This window comes from Triticum dicoccoides, chromosome 2B (genome assembly GCF_002162155.2).
Source record: "Triticum dicoccoides isolate Atlit2015 ecotype Zavitan chromosome 2B, WEW_v2.0, whole genome shotgun sequence".
Lineage (NCBI taxonomy): Eukaryota > Viridiplantae > Streptophyta > Magnoliopsida > Poales > Poaceae > Triticum > Triticum dicoccoides.
This window is the reverse complement of record NC_041383.1, coordinates 763,361,479-763,380,322: the sequence shown is the minus strand read 5'-3', so window position 1 is coordinate 763,380,322 and position 18,844 is coordinate 763,361,479. Positions and strand designations below refer to the sequence as shown.

The following is an 18,844-nucleotide window of genomic DNA, read 5'->3' as shown; positions in this document are numbered from 1 at the left end:
AATCTCATCCAACCCATCACCGTCCAGCAAGCCTACGATGGAATTACTCACGCACGGCGGTGAGCATCATGAAATTGGTGATGGGGGATGGTTGATGATGACGACGGCGATGAATCCCCCTCTCCGGAGCCCCGAACGGACTCCAGATCAGCCCTCCCGAGAGAGATTAGGGCTTGGCGGCGGCTCCGTGTCGTGAAACGCGATGAAACTTTCTCCTTGATTTTTTTCTCCCCGAGACGGTATATATGGAGTTGGAGTTGAGGTCGGAGGAGGTCCGGGGGGGGCATGAGATAGGAGGGCGCGCCCTGGGGGGCGCCCCCTGTCTCGTGGACAGCCCGTGGGCCCCCTGACCTTGATTCTTTCGCCAAAAATTCTTATTAAATCTGAAAAGTGCCTCCGTGGATTTCTAGGACATTCCGAGAACTTTTCTTTTCTACACATAAAACAACATCATGGCAGTTCTGCTGAAAACAGCGTCAGTCCAGGTTAGTTTCATTCAAATCATGCAAGTTAGAGTCCAAAACAAGGGCAAAAGTGTTTGGAAAAGTAGATAAGTTGGAGACGTATCAGTTATCGAGCTGAACGTGTGCTGAACGCGGAGGTGCCGTACGCTCGGTACTTGATCGGGGCGGATCGTGAAGGTGTACGACTACATCAACTGCGTTGATAAAAGCTTCCGCTTAGCGATCTTCAAGGGTATGAAGATACACTCCCCCTCTCGTTGCTATGCATCACATAGATAGATCTTGCGTGATCGTAGGATTTTTTTTAAATTACTGCGTTCCCCAACATGATCATGACGTGTATGTTAGTGCGGTAAACCAATTGTTTTGTGCTATGTTCTTCAACAGTGTCATCAATGCTTTCTATGAGTAGATACATGAACGATCTAGAGCACATGGTGATGTGAGGGCATTGCACATTGTTTGTGTGAGTGTTTAATTGGATATTATACATGACGTTTTTGTAGCTTCCCTTTAAATTGCATTTTTATCATGATGACATAGTGAGACTTTGTTACAATGGTCTGGCTTTCCAAGGTCTTTTTATGCTGCTCCTGAGTATGTTGGTTGCCTAAGAAAAGTCATGCTTCGGGTTCTTTGGGTTTCATTTTAGTTAAGAAAGATAAAATCTTGTGAAGTAAAGGGCTTGTAGATTTGATCTACATGGGGGTCATGCGTTTAATGAAGTTTAGTATGAGGCTCGAGATTTTTTACCTGTGTTTCATACACCCCTGAAAGTTAAACTAGCAATAAAAAGTAATCACACTTAATTGTTAAGCATGAATCAAAACTTGACCACTTAACCGTAGAAGCCACGATAATTAGAAGAAGAAAAGATAAGTAGGGACATTATACTTGTTTTTGCAAGGTATATGCATGTGACGTAGTATAACCTTTGTGATGGCAATGAAATTTTATTTTATGCTATACATTGTAATACTTCCTCCATTTCAGTTTACAAGTCCTGCGCGTATAACTAGGTTGCCAATTTTATCACCGTAATATAAACTATATAACACAAAAATTATACCGTTTGAAAATAGAACATCTGAAGTTTATATTGGTATATTTTTTTAATATATGACTTGTATTAGGTTGGTCAAATTGACGACCTAGAAGTACGTGCACGCCCTGTAAACTGAAAGAGAGGGAGTATATTTTTTACATGGCCTACATGGCATGCTACAACATGATGGAGGGAGCCACATGATTGACATTTAATTTTATTGACCTGTGTGTCAAACTTCCTGTAATGCAATTATTTATTGGCTATGGAGATAACAATTCAATTTTTGAATGGGAAAGCTTGAAATTGTAACATACACATGATCAATTTTTTTCTAAACGATGGGCATGCATCTTTTGTAAATGTCCGATCAACACAAAATAACCTCCGACGCAGCAAAGATTGCGATCGCCCCTGGTTCTAACTATGTATACAGACACAATGGGTTGGTTGGCTGTAGTTGGAACTAACACTTTGTTTGAGTGACATGCACTAGGACTGGGCTTAGACAAAGCTTATGGCTCCAATGTCGTCGCCGATAAGAGATAGGACAGGAAATTAGCATGCGAGGACAAGCAAGAGATGACCTAATCGACACCGAGGCCGAGGATAGCCGCAAGTGCTGTGCCGCCGCCAACAGTGGCAAAGAACAATCGGCCAAAACCTCATCCATCTGCTCACCGGGTTGACCAACATGTTGTTATTGTGCAGACAGAGCAAGTCACATTGTACACGGTTTCACCTAAAGAACACGTGTGCGATGTTTCCCACCATCGCACACGGTTCCTACAATTAAATCGTCTGTGATACTTTGCACACGCGATGGACAGATTATGCAACATCCGCGATGCTTCTCATCACCGCAGACAAAATAGATAAGAGATAAGATAAGATAGGGAATTGAGATACGGGGAAATGAGACAGAGATGACCTAAAATCGAAACTGAAGTTGAGAGTATAGCCACACGAGCGCTTTTGCCGTGTCAAGGAACAAGCGACCAAACCCTCATCCGTCCGTTTCTTTCACCGAGTTGACCAACGAGCCTCACGCGCCCTGTGCCCGTAGCCTCACCTCCCGGTCACGGCACCCCACACCAGCAGCCCTGCCCGGGGAGCATCACTGAGCAGTAAAATAAAAGAGCAGCGGGCCACTGAGGAGACGCATGGCCCAGCACGCAGAGAGAGACGGGTACAAAGTGGGGGAGTCGTGCGGCACGCAGCGACCTCTGTCCGTGCGCGCGACGGATTCCTCTGGCTCCAGGGGCCCCGTGCTGCCCATGTCATGTGCCCCGCCCCCGCCACGTCTCCCGTCGCCTTTCGCCCATCGACGCCGCCTGCCACCGCCTGCACGGCTCCTCGTGGCCTCCTGTTTGGTCCTGACCTCATCCTCCAACCGGATGCTCTGCGGCGCTGCGCGCCTATGACGGCACGGCAGGCGCTAGCCCTTTGACCGTCCCACCGCCGGAAAAGAGGCCACAGCGCTCGCCGTTCAATGCCCTGGGTCTGGACTCTGGACGGACGCGGGACGTGCATGGGCCAATGGCCGGCGGCCGGCGTGGTCCGTGCCCGCGGTGCATGCAAGTACGAGGCCGGCACCCACGTTTCGCTTCGCGGCTCGTTTTGGGCTCGTGGGTGGGTACCGTGCGTGGTGCGGCTCGGGGCAGGGCAGATCCCGTGAACAATGCTACGCCCCGGCCGGTTTGTATGGTCTTTTTTGGCCGCCTCGTCCCGGTCGGGGAAATCATGCACGATCAAATCACGCGGTTACCGACCGACACCACGGACGGTACGTGACGCTCCTCTTGAAGATGTTCACAAACAATCTCGTAAGAGACTGGCAGAAAAGGCAATCCTTCTAAAATGATCCTGCCACCCGACTACAGGGGCCTAAACTTTGGCCGCAAAGGCGGAAGATCAATTAGATGCAGGACTAATGATGTTTACGAGCTTCCTATTACTGGTGATCAGCTAGGGCTAATGATGTTTTTAGCGATGCAATTAAGTGTCACAGCCGAGCTTCCTGCCAGAGAAAGATAATGATGGTGGCTGACGATGACGAAAGAAGAAAGTTACGCTCCACTACCACCAGTACAAACGCACGCGCGCTAAAATAACGCTGGCACCACGTGGGCAGAGGCGCCTTTTACACTAGATTAATCGGCGCCTTTCGTAAATCAAATGTGAACCTAGACTTTGACAGTCATGGACAGCAAACTAACTCTGGATATGCTGGCAATAGACAACATCACATGTCGCTGGTCTCCCGAATATATAATTTACTCCTAGCTAGATTACCACTGATGATCTACCTGAGCACTGCACTTGCACATTCTTACGCGAGCTGTTGGGACAAAATAAGGCAGCGGCCGCTTTCGTGATAATGGGGATCTTTGAAACATCTGCGAAAGCAAAAGCTTGACACAACATCAGGCCTACTGCTTGATAGCGATCTTCTTTGACCGCCCATGCGCCCATGCATATCTTCATGGACGCACGTCCGTGGAGTCGCGCATATGATTTGGTTGCCGTCGGCCCAGATGTTGACGTGCATCTTCTGCTGCCGCCTTCCAAATACTAGTGTACTCCCAGCGAACGACCGACCGGTGTGTCTGGACAAACTGTTGTCGAGGATACCGTATTTTTTTTTACTGTCAGTGCTATCAAGCAAAAAAAAATGTACTGGAAATTACGAGTGTGTTCTGGTACCAAGAGTCTGGACCTGTAATCCAAGTTTCTAATTTGCACATCCAGTCGATCGAAGGCAAAAAGGAACGGTAGTACGTTCTTTCAAGCAAAATAAAAGGAAAAGGAAATGTAGTACTACTAGAGTAAACAATAGCCGCCTGTGACGAGACGAAGGTACTTGGAGGATCGCTTTGGTAGCATGGGCAGATTGCGGGCATGATTGGCCCCGTCAGAGCGATGCCAGTTTTCACTTCCACTGAATTTCCAACTCACCATGTGAATACAATACGTTTTCTACGGTTTGATTAGTGCCACTGACGCACTAAACAGACAAGTAGCAGCGTATAATCGCCAGTCAGTCAGTCAGTGCCTCGCATGTTTACGAGCTACTAGTACCACTCGCTTTACGGGGTGAGACACATGTGCCTGAGAAAAGCCGGCGAGTTTTGGGCTCTTTTCAGCTCACCAAAGTGCGGAGCTGGGACTAAAGAAAAGGCTGCGTCACTGGCGCATGTCGTGCTCGTGTGCGTGCGCTCTGCCCGGCACACGACGCCCTGTCTCCCCGCCGTCACACGGAGCCGACGCATGCGACAGCGGCCGTGCCGTGCACCGGCGGGATCCAGTCGAACGCCCGTGCATGCGCCGCGCTCACCGCCACGACGGTGACGGTGACCGTGCCGCGTTTTCTCTCGGCGGAATCCGACGCCCGTGCGTCCGGTTTCCGCATGCTCCAAAGCCGTGCGCATCGATCAGGACTCAGGAGGCAGGTTCAGATAAACTCACATGCCGCGAGCTTCCAGCTCGTCGATGCTGTTGGGGATTACGGCGAAAAGGATGCGTGTTTTGGAGCGCTGTACTGTAATGCCCTGCGCTGCTGGGCACATGGATTGATCACTGGTGTGTGGACGCATGCCTTGGACGGTTTCCGCGCAAGTTGAGGAATGTTGAGACATTTTTGTTTATCACGTGTACAGCGGGCCACGTACTTACGATCTTCTCTAAAAGCAAGTATAATAGAGATGAGTCAGCAGGCTATATGGAATAAACTAGTATATTTTTGCTTAGTTGGAGGAAAGAGAAGAGGAGAGAGAAGGTAAGCGGGCTCTTCGTGAAGAGCCAGCTCTATCACGTGCTCCTAGGCATTTTGTGAGAATAAAAGGTGGGCCACATAATGAAAAAGTAGTACACTTTTTTGATCTCCTATTATACATGTTGGCTATAAGATGGGTTGTAGATGACATGGCACTGACTTATAGCCAGCAGCTGGCTTCTAACCAAGCAGCAGGCTTCTAACCAAGCAGCAGGCTAGCGCGGGTAGTGGAATGCTTTTGTTTTTGTAGCCTAGCTTTAAAGCAAGCAATTCTATCCATCATTAGGGCCTGTGGGACGCATGATCCCTCCCTCGCCGGGCCTGAATGCTAAACTATAATGCTTTCGAAGCTGGTCCCTGCGATTCATGTCCATGATTAAGGTTGGCTACTGTAGCTACTAATAGCTAAGCTGGCCGGGCGAAGCTGCTTAGGAAGCTGCCTCTGCACTGTAGTGCACTAATGCAACGCTCCAACCACTGGCTGGCTCTCAGCATATGATGCTTAGCGAGCGGAAAAGGTTAGGGGAAAGCAAACAAGGCTCCGAGCTGTGTGACACCGGCGCTAAACCTAAGCGCACGCACGCTCCCCCACCACTAGGCACCGCTAGCTAACCCTTAGCATCGCCATTAATCAACTCGCTAATCGCAATCGCCATGATCTCCTCGCCTAGAAAGAGACACGGCAGCGTCATTGTACTGTACTAGTACCACTACCATCTGTGCTGATCCGCTAGATTATCGCTCCAGAATTACCGTCTCCGTGATTTGAGTACACGGTAGACATGTCGATGTCGTTTTGCATTGCAACGAAGAACTGTTAAAAAATGGGAAGTAAAATGTCGTGTCGAACGGACTCATGCATGCATGCGTCCCAAGCGGATACGACGGTTCACGGATCACATCACCGCAAAGCATGGCGTAGCGTGCTCTCTTTGGACCCCAGCATATATCTAAAACTACATGATACATCCATTTCTGCGACAAGTAATTCCGAACGGAGGAAATAGCACATTAGCAGCGCGTGCGTGGCGACATAGGGTTTTCACTGTGCGTGCGTGCACGGGACGGTTCGGGCCAGGCACGTCGGGCGCGTCCGATCTGCCGGGGCTGTTCCGTGCTCGGCACAACGGTGAGGGGCGCGGGGCACCACCTGCATGATTGTGCCTTTCCGCCCTCTCTCTCCTTCTTTCCATCGACAGACAGACAGAGCGACGAGACTGAGAGGTGGAGACAGTGGCGTAGAGTAGAGTAGACAGTGAACCATGAGCGAATGATTGACGGCGCTGTTGGACTTGACGCGTCCCTGTCCCTGCGCCTCCTGTCCGTGCGTCCGTCCTCGGATTCAGGTCAGGATCCACAGCTCGCTCTCCAGTCTTTCTCCTGTGCCGTCTCTGCACGTACGGTGGTGCCACTGTTGGATCGGCGCCCCCAGAGATTCCCATCTCGTGGCCGCCCAGCAGCCATGGCGAGCTTCATTATCAGCTGGTTAAGCTCACTAACCCCTGTCGGTGAGCGAGACCGTGCAACGGCAGCGGCTGTGCTGCTCACTGTTCTCCGTCTCGGTCCGCGGACTGTTGCCTGCGGATCACACGGAATGGATCCACTGCTCGTGCATGCTCGCTGTCAAGCGTGCGTGACATGCCCTACAGGATATGGAAATCAGGAACAGCGTCTACTATGTAAGGTCTGTGCGTGTGCGTGCGTGTAAAGGTGCTGAATGCAGAGTCGATGCATACATGTAGCACTGCATTTCTGAATCTCTGAACGGCGGAAGAAGAACATGGTCATTCAGGATTATCGCTGGCAACTAACTGAAACTGAAAGAACCATGATCGCCGCACAGGCGCATGCACGTTGCGTTAAGGATAGAATCAGACGTTGAGAGAGAGAGGAGAAAAACTACGGAAAACAGCAGGCAGAGATCGATCGCGGAAGAAAAACATGTGCATGCATTCATCTCGGCGACGACAAGCATGGCGCCTGTACTGCTGCGCCCTGCGAGATCTTGTCACTCTGCGGTCTGCCTGCGCATCTTTATCGTCCATGTGACGTACCGCCATTAAGCACGGCTTTGGTCCGTACCGCGGAGACTGTTGCGGAGCAGCGGCGGCGGCAGAGGCCACCCCAAACAGGCAGGCGATGAGACGACGATACAACTGCGAGTCTCAAGGACAGGTTATGAATGCAAATGCAGGTACGCAGTGCAGTGCTATGCAACAGCAACTGCAACTGCAACAGCCTAGGTTGTTTAACAATCGCTTTACCCGAGCGTCATTAACTTCAGAGGCATCGAGCAAATATCAGGCCTTCAATGGCTGCATAGATGCGTGCGAGGCAGGCACGGGTACTTGCGTCGCATAGTGTTTCGTTGTGTTGTGTTTATCACTTGTTCGCATGAGCACCCACTTCAGAATCAGATAAAAATGTACTAGGAGCAGTAAAATACAGTCCACGAGATCCATCTAGTTCACTTGGAGCATCTCCCATAGGCGCACACAACGCGCCGCGCACTAAAATCTGGTTTGTGACGCGCCCATCGCCAGGTTTGACGCGGCGCAGCGCTGGCTCCAACAACCGCGTTAAAATACAGCATGCGCGAGCAACCGGCGCATCACATCTGTTGCATTTTGGACACAACACATCCACAAAATAAAGACATGACATATAATTTAAATCACGAACATCATTCAACCAAGTTTAAAATAAATAGTTCAATTTATTATTACAACTCAAACAAATAGTATCTTTCATGAAATACAACAAATAGTTCAACAATACAACATCAAACGCACAAGTCATGATGCTCTTTGGCGGCCATTTCAAGCATACCACTCCTCAATGAGATCCTTTTTGAGTTCATTATGCGCTGCCGGACCTCGAATGACATGATAGGAGGCAACAAAACGGGCCACTCTTTCAGCCCTCCGCCGCACTCGCACGGGATGTACCAAGAGCTCATAGTGAGAGTAGTGTAGATCTTGGCCACGTTCATTCTCGATGATCAAGTTGTGCATTATCACACAAGCGTGCATTATGTACCAAAGCATCTTCTGATCCCAAAATCTAGCCGGTCCTCTCACAATAGCAAATTGGGCTTGCAAAATCTCAAAAGCTCTCTCCACATCTTTTTCTAGCCGCCGCCTAAGCAATGTGGAAATCAAGATATTGGCGGCGCTGACTAGAGAGAGAGGGAGGAAGCTGCGGCCGCGCGGGGAGAGACCGGGGAAGCGCCGGAACGGTCGCTGGAAAAATGGGGTGGCGCGGGCGGCGGCGGCGGCGCAGCTGGATGGGTAGATGGAGTTGCGCGCGAGCGCTCGAGAGTCCAGCGTATGGGAGCGGGCGCAGCAAATAAACGGCGCGTGATGGCGTTTCCGCCCACGCGCTGAGTTACATATGCCGAGCGCGCGTTTTTTGTGTGTTCGCTGGAGCGCCCGAAACGGTGGCGCGCGCTAAAAGCACTACTTTTTCAGCGCGGTGCGTATATAGCGCGGCGGTTAGAGATGCTCTTAACAATCTACTGTCTACGCGGGGCAAAATGAAAAGTGTTGCCCACATCTCGTTGCAGTCTAGGAACAATACAATCTACACGTAACAGTCCAGGGTATCTTTATCGAGAATGCAGAAGCTGGCCATCCAACCATGTCTCCTCAATAATGTTCACTCCTGTTTCTTTTCTTTTCTAAATCCTCAACACTCAAAATAACTGTAGCAAATAGCAACCAAATATCCCTAGTACAACATAATCCAAACATAAATATCACACTTGAGATTACGGATGTCCAACAAGTTTACATAATTCATCGACCTAGATTCAAAGATCATCAAGGCAGAATCGATATAGGTCTTCCAGCATATATTGCCCCTCAAGTTGCTGTTATGTTCTATAGATCGTGTAGGATTAGGAATACGGCATAGATCAATCTGTATATACACTGTTTATGCATCTGTATTAATCTGGGAGGAGAGGATCACAAAGAGATGAGAGGAGAAAGAGTGGCTACCTTCTCCTGTAGTGGAGAAGCTCCCGGTGCCGGCCATGGTGAGGTGGCCGGTGATGGCAGAGAGTGGTGAGTGCGTGAGTGGCGGCGGTGGAGGGCCTGGTGGCGCTTCCTGTCGCTTCACTGCCTCCCTCTGGATCGGATTAGGGTTAGGAGTGGGGAACAGTGGCGGCGACGAACCTCGTACCCCGTGCCCCTGGTCCCCACCTCTTCTTTATAGCACTGCACGACAGGGGCCCATCAGCCTTGCTTGGGCTGGACGCCCCCGATCAGGGCGTGGGTCAAGGGCCCAATGAGCCGTTGGGTCCATTGGTGGAGAGATCAACCTAACAGTTGCATCCAATAATGTATGTGTGTGAATGACCTGCGCATGTAGTAGTGTAGGACAACGTGTGCGGGCTATACAATGTGTAGACCAACATTGGATGAATGAATGAATTGACCAACATGTAGGGCGATTGAAAGAAAAACTTATGATTTCCAAGGTTGACGAACCCAATGGCCACATTGTCTCTAGTCGGTGAATGGTATGTCAAACCTTCATAACGAAGTTGGAGATGGTGTACAATTGATGCATTAGTGACTTTATATTGCGCTCATGGATGCCGTGCATATCATTGGGTGTGCCGTGCTTTTGCTCATGAAACAAAACATGCACACAGTTCCAAAAGGTCGAGCCCGTTTGCCTCATGCCTACAAAGTCCGTCGATACGACCAACCACACATCGCGTAACAACTCATCATCAATCACCGTGTAACCCGCCATGAATTACTCTGGAAACATCAAACAGTTCAACAAAAAAGAGCAATGTATTTGACCAAACACGTGTTGAGTTGGTGTTTGACATGGACGACGTCGACAGGGGTGACAAAGGGTAGCTGGCTGCGGAGGGATCTTGGGTGGACGGCGCCATAGTCCAAGCAATCAGGCACATGGGTGGGGGCTGCAGACGTTCGAGGATGCCTGGGTGGCGGCCGAAGAGGTACAACGACGACGTCAGCCGAGGATGATGCGGATGCAAGACAAGGGCAGGGGTGGAGTGCAAGAAAAGTTGTCTTACAAAGGATTTCTTATGGACAAATCTCATACTATACTTCAATTCTACAAATCCAGTGACCAACTAAGAAAATTTCCCAAGGATTGTAATGCAATGTAATGTTGTTTATCTGTAAAGTGTGTTTGTAAATGACTTTTTTTAAAACACCTGTAATTTTATTCATGGACATAACAATGGTACACTGAATTTGACCTAAGATCCAAAAAAATTACAAAGTAACTCCTATAACTAAGAATTACAATGAAATCTCTTGAAAACACCTTCTTGGTGGCATCAATATATGCTCGAAAAAATACACCAAAGACTTTGATAAAGAGTCTGTAATTAGACTGGAGCAACAATGTTGTCACTCTTTTATCCGCACAAACATTAATAATAATGGCTTCTGAAAGCGCATTGAGTCGCCCATCGAAAAAGATGGGACGCCTTAATCGATGAACGTACTTGGGTCAGAGATGATCCTCTAGAAATGCAGGCTATCGAATCATATCTTCACCATGGCGTCGATGAAAAATTTCACCTACACAAAGAATCAGACCAACAAAAAAACTTGACACATCAACATAAACTCATCAGCTTTCAAAACGGATCTACGAGGACAAAAAACTCTCTAATCTCATGGCACCACCCAAAAAACAATAGGAAATTTATTCTCACGAAACTATGATGATCACTAGACATCGACTAAGGACATAGATGTGTTGAAGATCCGAGATCACCCACCTCTCAGTGCCAAGATGGCAGCCGAAGGTGAGGGGACCAAATTTTGCCGATGGAGGCAGCTACGGCGGCATGAGAACACTATATGCCTTACGCTTTTCAGAAAAAGAAACCAAAGTGATTTTTTCTAAGGATTTCAATCCTTCATCAAAATTTCTACGAGAATTGAAAGAAAGAATCCCTAAGGGCCTCGTGTACGCGACGAGGCAGAACCCCGGCCCAGTCGGTCGGTACTCCGTCCACCCGGTCCATGCCCACTCCACTAACGCGGGCCTCCAGATATAACACGGTCGACAGCGCGGCCCACCGGCATGAATGCAAGCCGCGCGAGAATTGACCCGCATTCACGCCCACAAACGCGAGCCCCACAGAGCCCGTCGGCCTGGGCCCCGAGCAAACCCAGAGAGGGCCCCACGCGCGCGGACCCACCTGTCGGCGCGCGTCGATGCGGGCGCCGGGGCAGACGGACGGGAGCCAGTAAAGGCGGCCGGGCCCCAGGCCGCCATTTGGAGACGTTTTTTCTGTGTCCCATCACCGCCCACCGCCCACCTCCAGCGTTAGGCTGGTCATAATGGAAAGTAACTTAGACTAGTAACATACATATGACCAGCCTTAGTATAGCTGTGCGTGTGCGTGGCGTTTTGTTTTTGTTTTTGCTGCGCTCGCCGTTCCGCGTGGAGGCGTTTCGAAAAGTTGTTCCGTCACAGGCTTTTCTCCCCCCGCACCCAGCCCAGTCCAGTCCAGCGGCGCCGCGGGGGAGAGGGAGAGGGAGGGATCGCCGGAGGGAGGGAAGGAGGGGATGGCGGCGGCGGCGAGCTTCGGGCTGATGGACAAGGCCTACTTCGTGGGGCGGGGCGAGATCCTCAGCTGGGTCAATGCCACGCTGCAGCTCTCCCTCAACAAGGTCGAGGAGGTCAGTCCAGTCGCCCACGCTTGCTTCCGATCCCCCATTCTGGTCCCCGCGTTCCCCGCGTGCTAGGCTGGCCGCGCTGTGCTGGAGGGGGGGAGTTCGTGGGTGCTGCGGCGCGGCTCGGTTCGGATTTCGGCGGTGCTGATTTGGGGGTGCTTTGTTCTTGTGTTCTGTGTCGATGCAGGCGGCGTCGGGGGCGGTGCAGTGCCAGCTGCTGGACATGGTTCACCCTGGGTCGGTGCCGATGCACAAGGTTAGGATGCGTCCTGCCCCGGCTGATCTGTTTCGGAGCGTTGCGCTTAGGCGGGCTTGGCTTAGAATCTTAGATGGCCGCGGATGCTTATTATTTTGGGGGTGTTTTGCAGGTGAATTTCGATGCCAAGACGGAGTACGACATGATCCAGAACTACAAGATTCTCCAGGATGTCTTCAACAAGCTGCGGATAGGCAAGGTACGGGTGATTCTCCCGGCTTGGCTATTTCCCGGCCCTCTTGATCCATCGATTTATTTGTAATGCATTTTGTCAATGAGTGAAGGCAAGGTGACAGATATCTGTTCGGTAATTCGGTTTATATATGCGGTGTGTCGAGATTCAGTCTGGAACAGATATCTGTAATTGTTGTCAGCATGTGGTATAGCCGCAAGATGATTCGATGACTTGCTAAATTTGCTGTGCAGTACTCAAGTTATGCTCATTGTTGTGCACAGTGAGGAGGGATGTGGTTGAGATTACGACCTGTGTTTATGTGCATTGAAAGCTAATTTTCAAAGTTTGGTTGGGTGAAGTAGGCGTGTGATGACGCATCACAAGGCAAAGTTTGGTGTTGTGTGACTGTCTGTGTTCAGCACTTGACACTTGATATCAGGGAAGGCCTTGATAGTCTGGTGGTGGTTATTGTCTTAATGGTTAGTGTCGCATGTCAGAAGAAGTATATATATTCAACTTGTACTGTTCTGTTTATGTTCTGATTCTGCACAATATAAAGTTTAGAGTTGTGCTTTCTGAATGTTTTGCCGATTTTATGGCCTGTGTTTTAGCAAAACTGAGCTAAGGCAGCTTCATCTCGGTCCTTCAGCTTCTATTCTTATTACTATGAGGTAATCCATAGCATAAAAAGTTCATTGTTGTGCTAATTAGTGGATGGATGCTTCTGCAGAATATTGAGGTCAACAAACTTGTTAAAGGGCGGCCATTGGACAACTTGGAGTTTCTGCAATGGCTGAAAAGATATTGTGATTCTGTAAATGGTGGAATCATGAATGAGTATGTGCCATGGTTATGTTAAATGCAAAGGAACTGCAATTTGTCAGTAACTATTGAACTGACAAGACTATTTTCTTGTTTTAGAAACTACAATCCTGTAGAAAGGAGGTCCAAGGGTTGCAAAGAGCGCACCCACAAGGGTCCCAACAAGTCATCCAAATCACTTCAAGCCAACAGATTATCTAGTGCTAACTCAGCAGATGGAGGTGCCCTGAATTCTAATACTGATCTTGGTACTTGTCAAAAATCTTTCTTTTAGTATATGTTTTTCTTTCTTTTTTAGTAGTATATGCAAGATCAGTTCCATGCTATTCTTAATAAATTGGTGATGTTCCTTGATAAAACGCAAAGGCATTAAGTGAAGCTGTTCATCAGTTATCAGTTTATATGCTAATTTTTTATGTGGAATAGCATAGAGGCTTTGTGCGACTTCGTTAAATACTTAAATGACTCTATGCTAACTCAATTATGCAGCTTCTCCAGTTGGAAAAGTCTGTAATGCTGTTAATGAAGAGCATTACATGGAGCAGATTCAACAATTATCTGAGAAGGTAAGCAGTGTGTAACTTAAGGTGCTGTTTCATTTTTATAGTATCTTATACTGTGGAAAAACCCAGGTATCTATACTGCAGACTGTTATATGAGTATGTCACTCCAGTTTTGTTCCAAAGTATATTGTTTTAAAGTTATTTTATATATAGCTGTAAAACCCCATTCTAGCTTCTGATCACTATACCGGTGAAATTTGTAGAGTTCACCTTTGGCAGCTATAAATCTGGGCAAGTTGTATTATTGAGGATGGTAAATTCATCTAGTTGGTGATGTTACTATCTCTACTGGATTGTAGATTGCAGATCTGAAGGTTGCTGTGGACAACACTGAGAAAGAAAGAGATTTCTACTTCTCAAAGCTGCGTGACATCGAGATATTATGTCAAAGACCTGAGTTGGAGCATCTACCGGTAAACAAACATCTTTTGGAAATCTTAGAGCTCTGCATTTTTTAATTTTATTGTACTCATCTGCATTCAAGGGCATTAGTGTCTGAATTTCAGTTATGTTGACAAAGAAGCTTCTGAGGGACCCCCAAGTCGATGTGGTGTGTTTAATTCCTAATCAATGCCACATTGTGTCAACATTAGTCCCTTGTATTGCACTATTCATTGGCACTTTCATGACAGTACCAATGATAGTTCTCTATCATACTGATCTTTAGAATATTTCTCACAGCTTAGGCAACAACCAAATAATTTAGAACAACATTGACATGGTATCGTTGTTTCATGTCCATGTTTGCATGACTATTATCTGGTTTGCTCTTCACACCAAATACTGGTCTGAACCTTTGGGCATGAATAACTTGGTTCATTCCAGTTGTAACAACTTTGTTATTGGAAGTTTTGTATATTGCTATTACGATTCCTGCTTTGTATTATTTTGGGTTTGACTGTTAAAACATCAATTTTTTTTCTTGACAGATGACCAAAGGGATAAGGAAGATACTCTATGCGGCTGATGCGAAGGATTCATCATTACCTGAGGCTAATGAAATAATCACCAGGTCACCAGGCATGTTCTCAGATGAAGCAGAGTGACATGACAAGTGCCACGGGATGCATCGTACCCTCCAAAACCTTTAGTGGAGAACTTTGTGGTTCTCCTACTATCAATCTGAGTAGCTCGTAATGTGTAAATTAGTAGAAAATAACACTTGGCATGGGGAACTGCTCATGGCCAGTCACCTGCAACTGTCTTCTGTTGTGGCACGGCTTATCGAAAGACAAATTTTCCTCAAGTAAGAACACGTGGCTAGTTATGATGCACATTCATGGATAACTCCACTCCTGTCCCCAATCCCCAGAGATTTGTTACTACACTGATTTTTGACAGCTCTTTACTTCTTTTCCTTCATTTCGTGCTAGTGAGAATCACCAATCTTTTATGGGCGTCAATGCGCCAAAGTTTTCTGCATTTTTTTATGCGAAGAAATATGTACTACTCCCTTCGTTCCAAAATAGATGACCCAACTTTATACTAAAGTTAGTACAAAGTTGGGTTAATCTATTTTGGAACGGAGGGAGTACTACTTAAATTCTTCTTTGATAGCTTCTCATCCTATCCCCCAAACCCAGAGATTTGTTACCACATTGAATTTTGATGGCTCTAGTTCTTTTTCTGCTTTGTCTGCTACTAGTAATTCCTTTTCTACTTTGATGCCAGCTTGATAGCAAGGGTCAGTATTCAACTAGCTCTCTGTATAGGATTATTCAACTAGCTATCTGTACTTAACTTTGGAGTGATTCTCATTTTTTTAACTTTACAGTGACCCTTAGAGTGGTCCAACATGTTTATATTCATGTTGTCTGAAAACTGTGTGTTCCTCCAGGATACACATTTTCCTCTAGCTTTTTAGCTAATACTCCCTCCGTTTCTAAATATAAGGTTTTTTAGAGATTTTAATATGGACTACATACGGAGCAAAATGAGTGAATCTACCTCTAAAATACGTCTATATACACACTACATATTGAAATCTGTAAAAAGCCTTATATTTATTTTTAATCAAAAAAGCCTTATATTTAGAAACGGGAGGGAGTAACAAACTTACGACTGAAGACCACTTGAAAAATCGAAACATGACTAAATAGAAGATTGCCTTTTTTTTTCCTGAGCAAGAGTATCCAACATCTTCCTTTGAGACTGCTGTAGCAACTTTTTTTTTGCGAAAAAAGGAGATTTATTTATTAAATCAGATCAGTTTGATCCGCGGCACATAAGTTTACAATCTCCTCTGGACCAGACCTTAACCACACCGCCGTTCTAGGGCCAGTGCGCCTAATTTTTGCTAGCATATGACTGACACTATTTTGCACTCGGCTAATAGCAGCTACCTCGTGACTTCTACCTCTAGCCAGCAAGTGCTTGACTGCTTGGTTTCCTCAACTAAATTAGACACAGGAGACCTGTTCACCTCCGACTGCACAATCATGGCTGCAGCAACGGAGCAGTCCGTTTCCAGTATAAAGGGTAGAGTGCTCCACTCTAGTGCTAGTGTAACGCCCTCTTTGCAAGCTTCTACTTCAGCTTCCAGTGCGCTCACACACGAGAAACGGTGACGGTAGGATGAGAAAACAATGTGGCCACTGCTATCTCTGAGAATCATGCCTGCACCTCCATTACCTTCTGACTCAGAAAAGGCGCCATCAACATTCAGTTTAAGCTAGCCATCAGGTGGTGGTTTCCATCTCTCAGGCGAACGACCTGGAGGAGCGGCCTTCCATGAATGCAATTGAGAGCCTCGGCCATATGAGACCACCATTTTTCCTTTTGCGACATCCGCCGATGGATGTTGCTTGATGCACATTAGTGAGTTGATGTAGCTTCCTAGGAATCTCCACGAGGCTTCAATTGGAGGGGCAGGCTTGAAGTGCACCACCTCATTCCTGACGTGCCAAGCACACCACAACGTCATGAGCAGTGGGAGCCGCCGCATGTGTCAAGTAGATGTAGTAGCAATTGGTGCCCTGTGTTCACGATACTCCTCGGCAGCGGCATCGCCCAATCCTTCGCCATCGCCTCCCATAATCCAACAACCATTGGACACCTGCAGAAGACATGGAAAGAGTCCTCTCGTTCCATTCCACAAACACGACAAGTGTCAGAGACTTCAAGTGAAGGAAATATGCCCTAGAGGCAATAATAAAGTTATTATTTATTTCCTTATATCATGATAAATGTTTATTATTCATGCTAGAATTGTATTAACCGGAAACATAATACATGTGTGAATACATAGACAAACTAAGTGTCACTAGTATGCCTCTACTTGACTAGCTCGTTTATCAAAGATGGTTATGTTTCCTAGCCATGGACAAAAGAGTTGTCATTTGATTAACGGGATCACATCATTGGGAGAATGATGTGATTGACTTGACCCATTCCGTTAGCCTAGCACTTGATCGTTTAGTTTGTTGCTATTGCTTTCTTCATGACTTATACATGTTCCTATGACTATGAGATTATGCAACTCCCGTTTACCGGAGGAACACTTTATGTGCTACCAAACGTCACAGCGTAACTGGGTGATTATAAAGGAGCTCTACAGGTGTCTCCGAAGGTACATGTTGGGTTGGCGTATTTCGAGATTAGGATTTGTCACTCCGATTGTCGGAGAGGTATCTCTGGGCCCTCTCGGTAATGCACATCACTTAAGCCTTGCAAGCATTGCAACTAATGAGTTAGTTGCGAGATGATGTATTACGGAACGAGTGAAGAGACTTGCCGATAATGAGATTGAACTAGGTATTGAGATACCTACGATCGAATCTCGGGCAAGTAACATATTGATGACAAAGGGAAGAACGTATGTTGTTATGCAGTTTGACCGATAAAGATCTTCGTAGAATATGTAGGAGCCAATATGAGCATCCAGGTTCCGCTATTGGTTATTGACTGGAGACGTGTCTCGGTCATGTCTACATAGTTCTCGAACCCGTAGGGTCCGCACGCTTAAGGTTTCGATGACAGTTACATTATGAGTTTATGAGTTTTGATGTACTGAAGGAGTTCGGAGTCCCGGATGAGATCGGGGACATGACGAGGAGTTTCGAAATGGTTGAGACGTAAAGATCGATATATTGGACGACTATATTCGGAGTTCGGAAAGGTTCCGAGTGATTCGGGTATTTTTCGGAGTACCGGAGAGTTACGGGAATTCGCCGGGGAGTATATAAGCCTTATTGGGCTTTAGGGGAAAGAGAGAGGAGAGGCTGGTCGCCCCCCCAAGGCCTAGTCCGAATTGGACTAGGGGGAGGGGCTGCGCCCCCTCCTTCCTTCTCTTCTCTTCCCCCTTTCCTTGACTCCTACTCCTACTACTTGGAAGGGGGGGAATCCTACTCCCGGTGGGAGTAGGACTCCTCCTTGGCGCGCCCTCCTTGGCCGGCCGCCCCCTCCCCCTTGGCTCCTTTATATACGGGGGCAGGGGGGCACCTCTAGACACACAAGTTGATCTTCGTGATCGTTCCTTAGCCGTGTGCGGTGCCCCCTCCACCATATTCCACCTCGGTCATATCGTTGCGGTGCTTAGGTGAAGCCCTGCGTCGGTAGAACATCATCATCGTCACCACGCCGTCGTGCTGACGGAACTCATCCCCGACACCCTGCTGGATCAGAGTCCGAGGATCGTCATCGAGCTGAACGTGTGCTGAACTCGGAGGTGCCGTACGTTCGGTACTTGGATCGGTCGGATTGTGAAGACGTACAACTACATCAACCGCGTTGTCATAACGCTTCCACTTTCGGTCTACGAGGGTATGTGGACAACACTCTCCCCTCTCATTGCTATGCATCACCATGATCTTGTGTGTGCGTAGGATTTTTTTTGAAATTACTACGTTCCCCAACAGTGGCATCCGAGCCTGGTTTTATGCGTTGATGTTATATGCACGAGTAGAACACAAGTGAGTTGTGGGCGATACAAGTCATACTGCTTACCAGCATGTCATACTTTGGTTCAGCGGTATCGTTGGATGAAGCGGCCCGTACCGACATTATGCGTACGCTTACGCGAGACTGGTTTTACCGCCGTGCTTTGCACACAGGTGACTAGCG

General features: G+C 47.7%; 1 protein-coding gene across 2 annotated transcripts; it reads left to right on the top strand.

The window, feature by feature from the left end:
* The first annotated feature begins 11,738 nt into the window (after positions 1 to 11,738).
* On the top strand, positions 11,739 to 15,145 carry LOC119366132 (microtubule-associated protein RP/EB family member 1A-like). Of its 2 annotated transcripts, none has more exons than XM_037631817.1 (8): positions 11,739 to 11,973; positions 12,155 to 12,223; positions 12,336 to 12,422; positions 13,129 to 13,235; positions 13,320 to 13,441; positions 13,710 to 13,786; positions 14,083 to 14,196; positions 14,713 to 15,145. In XM_037631817.1, exons 1-8 carry the CDS (start codon positions 11,860 to 11,862, stop codon positions 14,827 to 14,829), a joined length of 807 nt encoding a protein of 268 aa, XP_037487714.1. In that variant the 5' UTR covers positions 11,739 to 11,859; the 3' UTR covers positions 14,830 to 15,145. The 2 variants fall into 2 exon arrangements, with proteins under 2 accessions (XP_037487714.1, XP_037487713.1); XM_037631816.1 differs by having other exon boundaries at positions 11,748 to 11,973; positions 13,320 to 13,468.
* The last annotated feature ends 3,699 nt before the right edge of the window (positions 15,146 to 18,844 follow it).